We start from the raw sequence: 13,270 nt of genomic DNA on the forward strand, positions 1-13,270 counted from the left end.
AGATGAATGAGGCAGTGTTGTTTAGGAGCTAGGGCAGAGCCTGGGAACAGAGAAGCTGGGGGCTGTGCCCAGCTGCCCACTGAATATGGGGTCCTGTGTCTTACTCATTTGTCCACTTCAGGAGGGGGGTAGGGGTGGGAGGCAAAGGGCGTGATTCTGCAACCTGCACTGGGGTGAGTAAAGAGGCTCGCAGGATCGGGCCCGTAATGGGGGGAGCTGCAGCGAAGTGCGGTACCAAGCGGTGAGCTGGGCGCAGTGTGGGACCCGGGGGCCCCTCCTGCTGCCTTTGCCTGTCAGGGACTTTTCGCTGTGTTTCAATGAGCCCTGGAACAGCTCTCGGCTGTCCTGACTCCTGGCCGGTCGCCGCCGCTGGGAGCAGCTCCCAGCTCTGCGCCCCCGTGGGGCGGGGGGGTTGTTCCTTTCGCTGCCGCGCGGCGGGGGCCGCTCCCTCCCTACGGCTCCGTAGGGCCGGCGGGGGAGCCGGACAGAGCCCCCTTTGCTCGGAGCCCCGCTCGCCTGCTGCTGCTGGGGGGCGGAGGGCAGCGGGCGGGAGGTGGAGACTGAGGAGGGGTGAGACTTGAGAGGCCGGTCCTGGGAAGTGCTACGTGTCTCCCAAGTCTTTATACCGCCTTGCCCCCAGCGCCAGTCCTCCGAGCGCCGCCTGCCTCGTCCCCCGCCGCCAGCGCCAGCAGCACCATGTCCGGGAGCAAGAAGCAGACGACGGTAGGACGCTCCCTTAGCGCCCGCCCCCTCCCCACTCTCGGAGCCAGTGCGCTCTGCGCCCCCGGGGACCCGGAGCCTTTGCTGCCGCCGGGTCGCTCGCCCTGGGTCCCGCCCTCCCTGCGCCGCTGCCAGGCACCGGGCTTGGCGTTCCCGGCTGCGCCCTGGGAGCCCGACCCCCAGAAAGCGGGGTTGGCTGCAGGGACCCTGCCCGCCGCCACAGGGATGCTTGGCCCTGGGTCACCGGGCGTCAGGGGGCCCGTCTGGTTGGGCCGAGGGGGCTTGTTATGCGCGTGGGGATTGTGAAATTCCTGCCGTTCACAGAGGAGAGGAGGGGGCAGGACGCGTGTCTACACTGAAGCGTTTGAAGGGAGCAGCTAGAAGGAGTTGGGGGGGGGGGTTAAGAGCTGTGGGATTCCCCTCTGCCCCGTCTTTGTGGTTAACGTGGGGCAGGCTCCTAACTTGAGTCCGGTTAGCAGCCCTCCCGCAATTTACTGCTCAACTACCTGCCCCGGTTGGACACCTGAGCCCAGGGGGTTGGCGGTGGGGGCAGGGATGCTGGAACAATTTGTATAGTGGGAGTCCTGAGAGCCATTTCACCAAACTGTAAACCCTGTGTATGATGGAAACCACTTCAAGCCAGAGGGTGCTGCAGCACCCCCAGCACCCGGAGTTCTAGCACTTGTGCTGAAGACAAGTGTGCGATGGCAGAACTGAAGGTGTGCTTTGCTTCTTCTGGCCAAAGACACATGTTAGGATTTAGGCCACAGATTTTGTGGTTGTTAAAGTCAATAGAAACACATAATATGATTTTGTGTTTTATTTTCACTATATCCTCACACGATTTTCTTTAAAATGTGAATCATGTCTCTCTTAGACCAATGTTGCAAACTTTCTACATTTAATTTTAGCATTTTCCCCTCACTTTTTTTTTGCATGCAGGAGAGAGCTAGAGGATAAACCAATTACAGAGCTTTATTCTCTTGTATGCCTTGGATATTTACCAGTATAATTAAAAAGGTAGCCTCTCTTGATAGATGAGAGTATTCGAGGATCCCTTCAGGAAGAAATTAAAGTTACAGGGGAATCTGTTAATGCCAATAAAAGAACAGCAAAGAGTCCTGTGGCACCTTATAGACTAACAGAAGTATTGGAGCCTGAGCTTTCGTGGGTGAATACCCACTTGGTCAGATGCATGTAGTCAATAAAAAAACAACTAGTTTTGTAGCTATTGTAACAATTTGATTTGCAATTAATAGGAAGAAAATCTCTGTTGGGAGTGCCAGTTTATTGGCCACTAGGAAAAGTGGCCAATGTTAGTGGTTGATGATTAGCACAGTTTCCACTGTACTGATTTTTAAAACTATACCACTTTAATTATGAGTGATTCCATAAAATATACCTTAACTTTGCTTAATTATTCTCTATGTTGTTTTGGACAAATTCCACCTAGCTCATTATATACATTTCTCATTTAGTCAAACCCCTGAAGTTTCCCAGCCCATCTCAGAGCACAACTATCTTTTATAATACATTCACTAATTAATTCTCAGAAGACCTTTATATTCTGCAGAAGGAGTAGAGCAATCCGAATGACCTGCATCGTGACTGTTATTCTCCAGGCTAGAAGGGAGTACTTTGGGTGTAGCATACTTTACTCTTGAAGAGTTGAGGTGCTTTAAAAATGTCATGTGAGATGCAACTTAAGTTATCACTTTCAGTCCTGCTTAGCTTGAAAAATAGTAGCTGCTCATAGAACGTTGAAGCTGTGAGAATGTATGGAAAAACTGGAGGGATAATAATATAAGCACTTTTAACCTTCAGAGCTCCATATGAGTATTAACCAGGCTTCACAACACTTGTATGGTAGGTAATCAAGTATTATCCACATTTTAAAGACTAGGGAGAATGGAACAAAGTTAAATGACTTTCCCGATATTACACAGTGAGTCAATAGCAGAGATAGGATTAGAACCCAGGAGTCTGGGATTATATTAATCGGTTATCATACTCTCTCTCTGCAAATCTTCAGCACTTTTACAAGGTCACCGACACAAAACTTCTCCCTTTCTACATTCTTCCAGAATTGTAGAAAGGAAAAACAAATGTAAACAAGCTATAAACCAGTACAGTACATTTGGGCAGAGGCCGGTTCTGTGAAATGATTGTCCAACTGCAGGTCTGCATTGATATTTGATTCCCTGGTTACAATACAGCTAAGAGGGTAAGGATTTTAAAGAAATGGTTACTTAAAATTGATCATCGAAGAAAACCTTTGTATCTCATTGACTTCCATTATAACATCAATGATGACTACAGCCTTATTAGAAAAGAGTAAGGCAGTCTGACAACTCTTGGGGTTGTTGGCATTGGAGTCAATAAAGCTACACTGATTTATACCAGCCAAGGGTCTGGCCCTGTGTATGCAATACATTGTAACAATTTGTGTGCTAGCATTGGACACAACAGCAAGGAAAAGTGAGGATCAAGGACAGCAGTTTAAAAGTAGAAAGAAAAACAAAAGAATGTTCCCTGCTTTTAATCTATGGGCTCTTTAAATGATTATAAACCTGATTCTGAGAAGTGTTGGCAGCCACAGCTCCTACTAAAATCTCTTGGGAGTTGTATTTCTCTTTGCCAGGTCACAGTCGTAGAAGGAAGGAAGAGGGACTTGATTGGAAAAAACCTAAAAGCAAGGCAATTCTGTATATTTTATATATGGAAATAATAATATGTGTGTGTGTGTATATCTATCTATATAGAGATAGATAAATATATATATGGAAAGAAGTTAGAGTAGTGTATAGCTATCTATAATCTAGTCAGTTATTTTTAACACATGTTGAGAATGCAACAGTGGTTGAGCAGAGGGAGTTTAGAATGATTGATTAAATAATCCCAAGATGTTCACATACACAAACTAGATGTACACTGTCAAATAGGTGCTCTCTGTAGTTCCAAGTTCATTGATAAGGAATGATATTGACATCATTTCTGGCCCTGTTGTTTAAGCACTCCAGGCACAGAACTCACTAAATGTAAACGTACAAATTTAGGCATGTAGAATGCAGACCATACTTACGGGATGAAGAACTCTTATCCTTGAAAGCAGTGACTCTGAAAAAGATTTGGGGAGCTATGATGGATAATCAGCTGAACATGAACTCCAGATGTGACAGAGGCCAAAAGAGCTAATGGAGTCCTGGCATGCATAAGTAGGAGTAGAGAGGTTATATTACCTCTGTAGATGGAATTGGTGTGAGTGCTGCTAGAATATTGTGTCCAGTTCTGGTATCCACAATTCAGGAAGGATGTTGATGAAGTGGAGAAGAGCCATGAGAATGATTAAAGGTTTAGAAAATATGCCTTATAGTAATAGACTCCAGGAGCTCAGGTTAAGGGGGAACAAATATTTCAGTCCAAGATATAACACAATTCAGTGGTTGGAACTGAAACTAGACAAATGCAGATGGGAAATAAGATGTACATTTTTGATGTTGAGGGTAATTAATCAGTGGGACAGTTTACCAAGATTGTGGTGGATTCTCCATCACTGACAGTTTTTAAATCAAGCTGATATGTTTTTTGTAAAAGATCTGCTCCATGAATTAGTTTGGGAAAATTCTGTGGCCTGTGCTATATAAGTGGTCAATCTATGAATCACAGATGCAGGATCAGTCCTTCAGATTTATGTTCTGGGAGCAGGGACCTTGCCGTTCATTCATCTGTAGAATGCCAAGAGCATAAACAGCAAAATACAAATAAATAAGTCGGTGTGTTTTGATTTCGTGAAATGTGCTGATTAATCTCAGTCTACAGTGGATAACTCTCCAGGTTACAAGACCATGACCATAACTAGCACTAATTGACAGCTTTGTTGACAACCTCTGAGGAAAGGCCAAGGATTGAATTATCAAGGAGACTGAACTGCTGTCTCAAACTTGAGGTAGCCTTTTCAGAATAGGATTGAGCCATATTGACAAGGTAAATTGGTGAAGCATTCACTGACATCTGGCAACTTTCAACATGGTAATAAAACCATATTTTAAAAAACAAAACAAAACTGTGAACTAAATAAATAATGGATGAAATTCATAGTAAAACTGTAAAGTGCCAATACTTATGCATAAGTGAAAACAACCTTTCAATTGCCAACTGTTTTCCATTATTTCTTGGAATTTGAGGGTTGATTACAGACTGAATTTGCATATTTTTCCTGGTTTAAATCAGAACTGTACAAATCTTTAAACTAAATTACTGTTAATTTGACTGGATGATTTCCAGGTATCTTCTCATTATTTGTCACTTTATAAATGGATTCACCATATTTTAAATGTGATGCAAGTGCATTCAGACCTTGATTAAATCAAACCCATGGACATCAAGTTCAACTATATAGTAATATTAGCTTTCTGTTCATATTGTAATAAAACTGGTGATGCTCTGTTTTAAAACTCTTCTATATGAGGTAATCCATTGCTTTGCTATTTGCAAGCAGATAGTCACAGGAGAACTCTTTTGAGTGGAAATAAATCTTTGGAGAGGGGTCCACATGGGAGTCATGTAATTCTAGATGTCACAGAATCTGGTTAGTTTATGCAATGTATATACTGGGATAGGCAACCTATGGCACATGTGCTGAAGGCGGCACGCCAGCTGATTTTCAGTGGCACTTACACTGCCCAGGTCCTGGCCACCGGTCCAGGGGGCTCTGCATTTTAATTTAATTTTAAATGAAGCTCTTAAACATTTTAAAAACTTTATTTACTTTACATACAACAATAGTTTAGTTATATATTATAGACTTATAGAAAGAGACCTTCTAAAAATGTTAAAATGTATTACTGTCACACAAAGCCTAGATTAGAATGAATAAATGAAGAGTCAGCACACCATTTCTGAATGGTTGCTGACCACCGGTATATACAATTGTTTTTTTCACGGTGTTGAGATGGCCATTAAAGAAACCTAACATAACAACAAGGGCGGCAGGTATAATAGGCCAAGGAAGTCTAAGCTTTCCCAGGCGCAGCTGCCACTGACCCGTCACTGGACACCTGGGCTGTGGTGGTCCTGTCCCTTCCTCAAAGCCCCCACTGCCTGCTATTGCTTGCCGGTAAGTGCTCTACTACAGCACCACCCCTCTCTGGAAGTCCCCTCTACTCATTGCGTCCCTCCTCCTCCTCTGGGGAGAGCAAGTGAGGAGGGATGTGGCAAGGCAGAGGCAAGCGGGAGCATCTGGCGGGGGAGTGAGGTGGCGGGGCCGGCCTGGCGCTGGGGGGTGGTGGTGGCTCAGACGAGGAGGCCTTCAGGGATGAAGGGGGCAAGCAACTTGGCCTTGGGCTGGCCCGGCGTTCGGGGGGCCATCAGCTTGGCCTGGCGCTGGAGCCGGCCTGACTTGGCTGGAGTGGGCCTTCAGGGGCAGGGGTGCTGTTGTCTTGGCCCAGTGCTTGGGAGGGGCGGCAGCTTGGCTGGGGAGGGTGACTTTGGGGCTCGGGGGTGTTGGCAGCTCGGCTGACGCTCAGGGCGGGGGGGCTTTTGTGGCAGGTGGGCCGGGGCTCCTTTGGTTGAGGTGGGAGCTCTCAGAAAATTACATATCCTAACAAGGTCCCATGTAGTGTGGTAATTGAGACTTTCCCCTCCTCTTTTACTCCTCACTTGATCTCTTTCTCTACTTTTCTAGGAGTGTGAATTCAAATTTGTCTGTTTTTTGGGCATTAATGAAATCCTGATTTCTTCCTGCTCTTCCATAGAAAGAAGATCCTTATTGGCAACAATGATGCATTAACTTTTCTCCAACAGACTATATCCTGTGGGGCTCTGTGAAGGCATACTCAGTAGCAGAATAGACGTTACCATGAATATTGACAGTTTGAGAATGTCAGAAAAAGGAATGTATACATGATCTTTAGTAATTATGAATTTTAAATCTTTTGAAATGCAGTGAGTTTTAACTACATTTTGGTCAGTGAAACAAATTATTTGGTTATGTGACTCTGTTTATTATAACTGGGTAGAGAGTTATATAATCCAAATATTTAAGAAAATCAAGATGTTGCTTTTGTGTTCATAAAATTCTAGTTCGTTAGTACTTTCATTTTATAGCCATTTAGCTGTTTAGGCAACAATAAGGCAATTAGAAGAACATCACTTTGACTTCTAGACTGTTAGCAGGGTATGAACTATGTCCTTCTTAATAAATAATCTGTTTTAATTCAGATTAAGAACAAAATATTTTACATACAGCAATCTGACTTTTGCTAGTTAGCATGAAAATTTTCTCTAATTCTGTATATGATACTTGAGGAGGTGTGGAATTCTAATAGTAATTATGCAGAGAAATGTCTCATTCAGCACATGCTCTGTTTTACTGAATCTGACAATACATCATTGATTTCCAGAGTTCTTTTCTAAAATCAATAAATATTAACTTTGAGGTGCTAAACTAGTTTTTTAGAATAGTGGTGTTTAGTAATAACTTAACACTTAATCTTACTTACATAAAACTTCTGTGTCCTTATGAGTGAACTCATACTTTTGAGAATAAATATACTTGAAAATAATGGCAGTGAGTAATGTGTAACTGTAGACCTAACTTTGTTTATTATGTCAGTTTTTGCACAGTGCAGCATTCATGACTAAGTATACCTCACAGCACCCACAAGCTTCAGACTTGTTCTCTGTGCACCTGAGGTTTCATTGGCATTTCCTTAATTCAGTACCAAAGTTATATTTCATAATCAATTGGCCTTTTCATAACATGCAAAAGAATACATAAAGTACAATATTTTATTGAGAGAGAGCTTTTGGTAATACAGAAATATAGAGATATGGAGGATCTTCAGATGGATTCCTCATTGACATGACTGTTTATAATGATCATTGGATACTCTCATCCACAGAGATTGAAATGTCATCTCAATGGAACTAAATGACTTCATTAACATTATCTTATTCTCTTTCAGTTACATTGAAGATACTGCATTTTTCCGTTTATTTACTGATGGATTAAAAAAAACCTCTCCATGTTTATAAATTATTGAAAGTAGTTGACTAACATCTAAAGAGGCTCAGTTTCCTTGTTTAAACTACACTGATACATGAAAGAACATTATATGGTTAACTCATATATAATTAGCCTATACAACTTCAGCGTATTCTGATGTTGGAATAGCCATCCAACTGTAAGACCAGAGCTCACATCAGTAGTGATATCACTCAGTACCTTGCAGTGTGTATCAATAGCCTTAAAGTGTTTTTTTATTAACTGAAGGACAACATAAAGTTAAAAATTTATAAAAATCTTATATATAATGCATACTACTAAATCTTTTGCATGTTCATTTTTGATAATCTTATATTACAATAAGAAAAAAGCTTAATGTGTGTATTATTTCAAGATAACTACTGATAGTTCACTGCAGTGGAATTTTGACTTTGGGATAAACTGATTGTAGTATATTGACGTATTGCAGTCCCGTTAGCCGAATTGCTCAAACATTTTTCTGACGTTTTGTCACACAGTTAAAATAGTCATAGTTTACAGCTATGATTACTTCACAGTTGTGAAATAGATTGGTCCTCTTATTGCCTCATAATGGTGAAATATGACTGTTTTTGCTATCTAGGAGTTGGACTTTGCTATTTAGGAGTTGCTCTTTCAAATAAAGAAATGCAGAAATTTACATCTGCATAATTCCACAGACAGTAATATTGTTACAGCTCTTCCTCCAGTAAATATATCCAAATATGGGTATTGGAACATGGCAGACATTTTTGCAAGAAGGATCTTTATATGGGAGTATCATATTGCTTTTTAACGATTTCTTTAGAAGAGCAGTTAGTTTGTCAAGAATAACTCTTTCTAAGATGTACTTCAAATTGAAATTATACTTGGTAACGGTCAACTAGGTAGCTGTTCAATTTCATTTTTTTTCCATGTGCCGCTCCCAAAATCCCTGCTATTACCTTTAGTAATAGCCTCGGTTTCTACACTGTCAATGCCTCAACTTTCACAAGCACTAAAGTCAGACAGAAGACAGTCTTCAAGTTTGCTGGGATTATTAAGAATGTCAATAAGAAATCTAGATCAACACATTAACTTCAGATATAGGTTTCTGCCTCTAGTTGTTCTTGAGATGGCAGCCCCTGAAGTCAGATGTTAGGGAAGGCATGATGGTAATTAGAAGGCTATAATTGTAAGGTTTAATGTTGCATGTTGTGGCATAAAGGGAACATGGCATGCATATGCGGCTCATCAGTGATTTCTGGTTTCATAGGTACATCATAATGTGGGCCTGGCCCCAATCTTTGATTTGCTATGTCTTGCTTGGTACTTACCAGGCCACACAGCATCCAGCACTGCTGATAGCAGTAATGTTGTCCGCCAGTGTCAGATGGCATAGTGATACCCCTGCTCCTGATAGCATGGTCCTTGTTGAATGGGAGTTAGGGAGCAATGCCACAATCACTCCAGGCAGTTGATGTGAGTGACTGTTCTGCAATGCATTGGAAGTGTAGGGGGGCAATTCCTAAATTGTCTTCTGTGCTAACTCAAAAGTATGACCAGCCACTGTTGCATCTACAGCAGACAACAGAGCCGCCCAGAGGATTCAGGGGGCCTGGGGTCTTCCCTGCCGCTGAATTGCCACCAAAGACCCGGCACTTCAGTGGTGGGTCCCGGAGCAGAAGGACTCCCCGCCATCGAATTGCCGCTGAAGACCCGGAGCGGAAGAAGCTCTGGGGGCCTGGGCCCCGAGAGAGTTTTCTGCGCCCCCAGGAGCGAGTGAAGGACCTCACTCCAGGGGCCCTGAAAAACTCTCGTGGGGGCCCCTGTGGGGCCTGGGGCAAATTGCCCCACTTGCCCCTCCCCGCCCCGAGTGGCCCTGGCAGACAAATGTGTAGAGAAGGATCACGGTTTGGAGACTACCCTCCTCGCTTGACCATGCTGACATGCACACAGCAGCAATGGATGAGTGTTGTGAATTCACAATCTAGCCCTCAGTGATTGTTTTTGAGAAACTGGAGTGAAGGCATATTTACTTTTATCATGAGGCTGATTTTGACTGTTGAAATATCTGTTTAAGTGGAAACAATGTTTATATCTAAAATACAATGTTTTAGATAAGTTTGTATCTATACATCTGACCAGAATATAATGTCACTTAACTGTCTGTGTCATGAGATTGTTATTGAGTAGAATGACGTTGTTAACTTGAGCCAGTACTTCGATAACAGTCAAGAGTACTTAAAGTACATTGACAGAGGCAGTGTGTATGACTGTGGGTTCATTTCAGGATATTATCTGTTAATGTATTACTCCCAAGTACATGATGGGCCAAATTTATCCCTGGGATAACGCCGAGTCATAGTTGCAGAAAGTGAAAAACTAGTTCACTACAGCCCACGTAATTCAATATTTTGTCTTTTAAAACTTTCTCAGAGTATAATATTAACAAAAGGAGAGCTATAGATGTTCAAAGTTCAGTGGTAGTGTGCATTGCTAGGCAAGATAACAGAAAAGTAGAAAAGTTTGTGGGTGATATCAAGCTGGGCGGGGTTGCAAGTGCTGTGGAGGCCAAGATTAGAATTCAAAATGATCTTAACAAATTGAAGTAATAGTCTGAAATAAATAGGATGAAATCCAATAAGGATAAATGGAAAGTGCTACACTTAGGAAGGAATAATCAATTGCACAAATACAAAATGGGAAATGACTGCCTAACAAGGAATACTGCAGAGACGGATCCAGGTATTATAAAACTGAATGTGAGTCAATGTAATGTTGTTGCAAAAAAAGTGAACATGATTCTGGGTTGTATTAACTGGAGTGTTGTAAGCAAGACACAAGAAGTAATGCTTCCACTCAGGAATGATAAGGCCTCAGCCAGGGCCGGCTCCAGGCCACAGCGCGCCAAGCGCGTGCTTGGGGCAGCATGCCACAGGGGACACTCTGCCGGTTGCCGAGAGGGCGGAAAGCGTCTCCGGTGGACCTCCCACAGGAGTTCCTGCGGAGGGTCCGCTGGTCCCGCGGCTCCGGTGGAGCATCCGCAGGCACACCTGCGGGAGGTCCACCGGAGCCGTGGGACCAGCAGACCCTCCGCAGGAACGCCTGCGGGAGACCCACCGGAGCCGCGGGACCAGTGAGTGGCAGAGTGCCCCCCGCGGCATGCCGCCGTGCTTGGGGCTGCGAAATGGCTAGAGCTAGCCCTGGCCTCAGCTGGAGTATTGTGTCATGTTCTGGGAATATCACTTCAGGAAAGATGTTTACAAATTGTACAAAAATGATTAAAGGCATAGAAAACATGACCTAGGAGGGAAGATTTAAAAAATTGGATTTGTTTAGTCTGGAGAAGAGAAGACTGAGTGGGGTCATAACAGTCTACAAGTACATAAAAGATTTGTTATAAAGACACAGGTGATGAATTGTTGCCCTTAACTACTGAGGACAGAAAAAAAAGTAATGGGCTTAAATTTAAGCAAGGGAGCTTTAGGTTCCTAACTGTCAGGGTGGTTAAGCACTGGAACAAATTATCTAGGGAGGTTGTGGATTCTCCATCACTGGCGGTGTTTAAGAACAGGTTAGACATATACCTGTAAGGGATAGTCTAGCTAATACTTATTCCTGCCTTAATGCAGGGGACCAGATGACCTATCAAAATCCCTTCCAGTCCTACATTTCTGTGATTCTGTAATATTATAAGCAGGGCTGGTAGCACCACCTATTATTAAGGTTGCCTGACAGTTCCCATCATAAGACTGTGTTTTCACTTGCTTCTACTTTGCCAGACTTTAAGCATGTGGGCTGAAATGTGTCATGTGGATGGGAGCTTCAAACTGAGTTATTTTGGAAGATCTCAGCCAGAATGGGTAAGCTGTTTCCAAGAATGAGGCTAGCGAAAATACATGGTTTTATCCAGGTTTAAAAAAGGTAATTCTGGTGACTTTTTCTTTGACTAGATGTGTATTAACTGAGCATCATCCATCCTGTGCACTGAGTGAGGCAGGGATTCTGGGAGGTGGGTGGGGGGACTAGTGTATGATCTCAGATCTTTCCTGTCACATGAGCAAAGGAAGACAGAAGGCAGAAGATTCTGGAAATGAATCACTGGCAAGATTTAATGTAGAGTGAATCACTGGCAAGGTTTAGAGTAGGGTTTGGGTTTGGGTTTTGGTTTTGTGGAACATTGGTCCACCTTCTACAGGGAAAGGGGACCATATAATTTGGATGGTCTCCATCTCAGAAGAAGAGGGGTCAATCTCCTCAGGGACAGGCTAGTTAGAGTAGTCAGGAGGGGGTTAAAATAGCAAAATGGGAGAGTAAAAAGAGGGAAGATATGAGCACCCAAGGCAAAATCAAGATACTGAAAACAAAATTAATCAAGAAACTAAAGGAAATGAAGAGAAGAAATTCCTGAATTGCCTATACACGAATGCTAGGAACTTGGGTAACAATTGAGGAATAAGAATTGCTCGTTACGAGCATAACTTTGATCTAGTTGATACTACTGAAACCTGGTGGGATGATTCATACCATTGGAATGTTAAAATCGGTGGCTATAACCTATTTAGAAAGGATTGAGTGGTACTCTATGCCAAATTGGCATTACCTGATTTGGAGTCACTGACAATTCAGAAGAAAGTGGTCTTGAGCACTTATGCATCAATGTCCTAACAGATAAAGCACAAGATGAGGAATTTGTTCGTGTCTGCTACAGAGCACCAAATCACGCTAATGATGACTACCTCCTTACTCTATCTATACTGTATAGGAAAAAAACCTGTGAGATCATGGGGGACTTCAATTTGAGTGACAAAAGCTGGAAGTCTCATGCTGTTAGTATTAAAACAGCCTTGAAATTTTTAAACATCGTAGATGACAAACCTATGAACATATTCTAAACCTGGGACAATGATCTCCTTAACCCCCTTTCTGCCTTCTCCCCAAACAACAAACAAGAAGCAAACAAAAAAGAGAGCCCTCTGCAAAAGTTAAAAGAAAAAAAAATGCAGGCAGAAGTCCAGCAGCAGAGTTGAAGCTATCCAGTTAATTGTACTGAATGTAGCACATATGATTACCTTCCCTGTGGGCAAGTGGTACCACGGACTGCACTGCACCCCAGAAGCAGCCAGCAGTGGGTCGTGCTCCTAGGCAGAGGTGCACAAGCAGGTTTGTGTGACTATCACCTGCAGGCACCGCCCCCTCAGCTCCCATTGGCAGGTTTCCGGCCAACGGGAGTGCAGAGCTGGTGCTCAGGGTAGGGGCAGCTTGCATGGAGCCCCGTGGCCCCCTGCCTGGAAGCCAGACGTGCTGCTGGCCGCTTCCGGGGTGCAGCGCAGTGTTGGAAAAGGTAGGCACTAGCCTGCCTTAGCTGGACAGCACTGCCCATGGGACTTTTAACGTCCCGGTCAGCGGTGTTGATCAGAGCAAGGCGATCCAGTGCGTTACATGCCACAACCCAGTACTGGGTCGCGACCCACAGTTTGAAAAATATTGATCTAAAGCATGCAACCAAGATATGCTTATTTTTGGGCAGTTCCATAAGATGTT

The 13,270-nt window shown here is 43.4% G+C and overlaps 1 protein-coding gene across 3 annotated transcripts in view; it reads left to right on the top strand.

Annotated features, from left to right (window-relative positions):
• The first annotated feature begins 314 nt into the window (after nucleotides 1–314).
• The window catches only part of PAPSS2 (3'-phosphoadenosine 5'-phosphosulfate synthase 2), a 60,172-nt gene continuing 47,216 nt past the window's right edge, over nucleotides 315–13,270 (top strand). The window contains exon 1 of one of the 3 annotated variants that reach the window (XM_032770321.2): nucleotides 315–723. In XM_032770321.2, coding sequence (XP_032626212.1) covers nucleotides 697–723 — 27 coding nt within the window. In that variant the 5' untranslated portion in view covers nucleotides 315–696. Of the gene's footprint in view, nucleotides 724–10,367; nucleotides 10,472–13,270 lie in introns of those variants that run through there. The other 2 variants (XM_075072682.1, XM_032770322.2) reach the window with 2 other exon arrangements.

The sequence above is a fragment of the Chelonoidis abingdonii genome, chromosome 15, assembly GCF_003597395.2.
Source record: "Chelonoidis abingdonii isolate Lonesome George chromosome 15, CheloAbing_2.0, whole genome shotgun sequence".
Lineage (NCBI taxonomy): Eukaryota > Metazoa > Chordata > Testudines > Testudinidae > Chelonoidis > Chelonoidis abingdonii.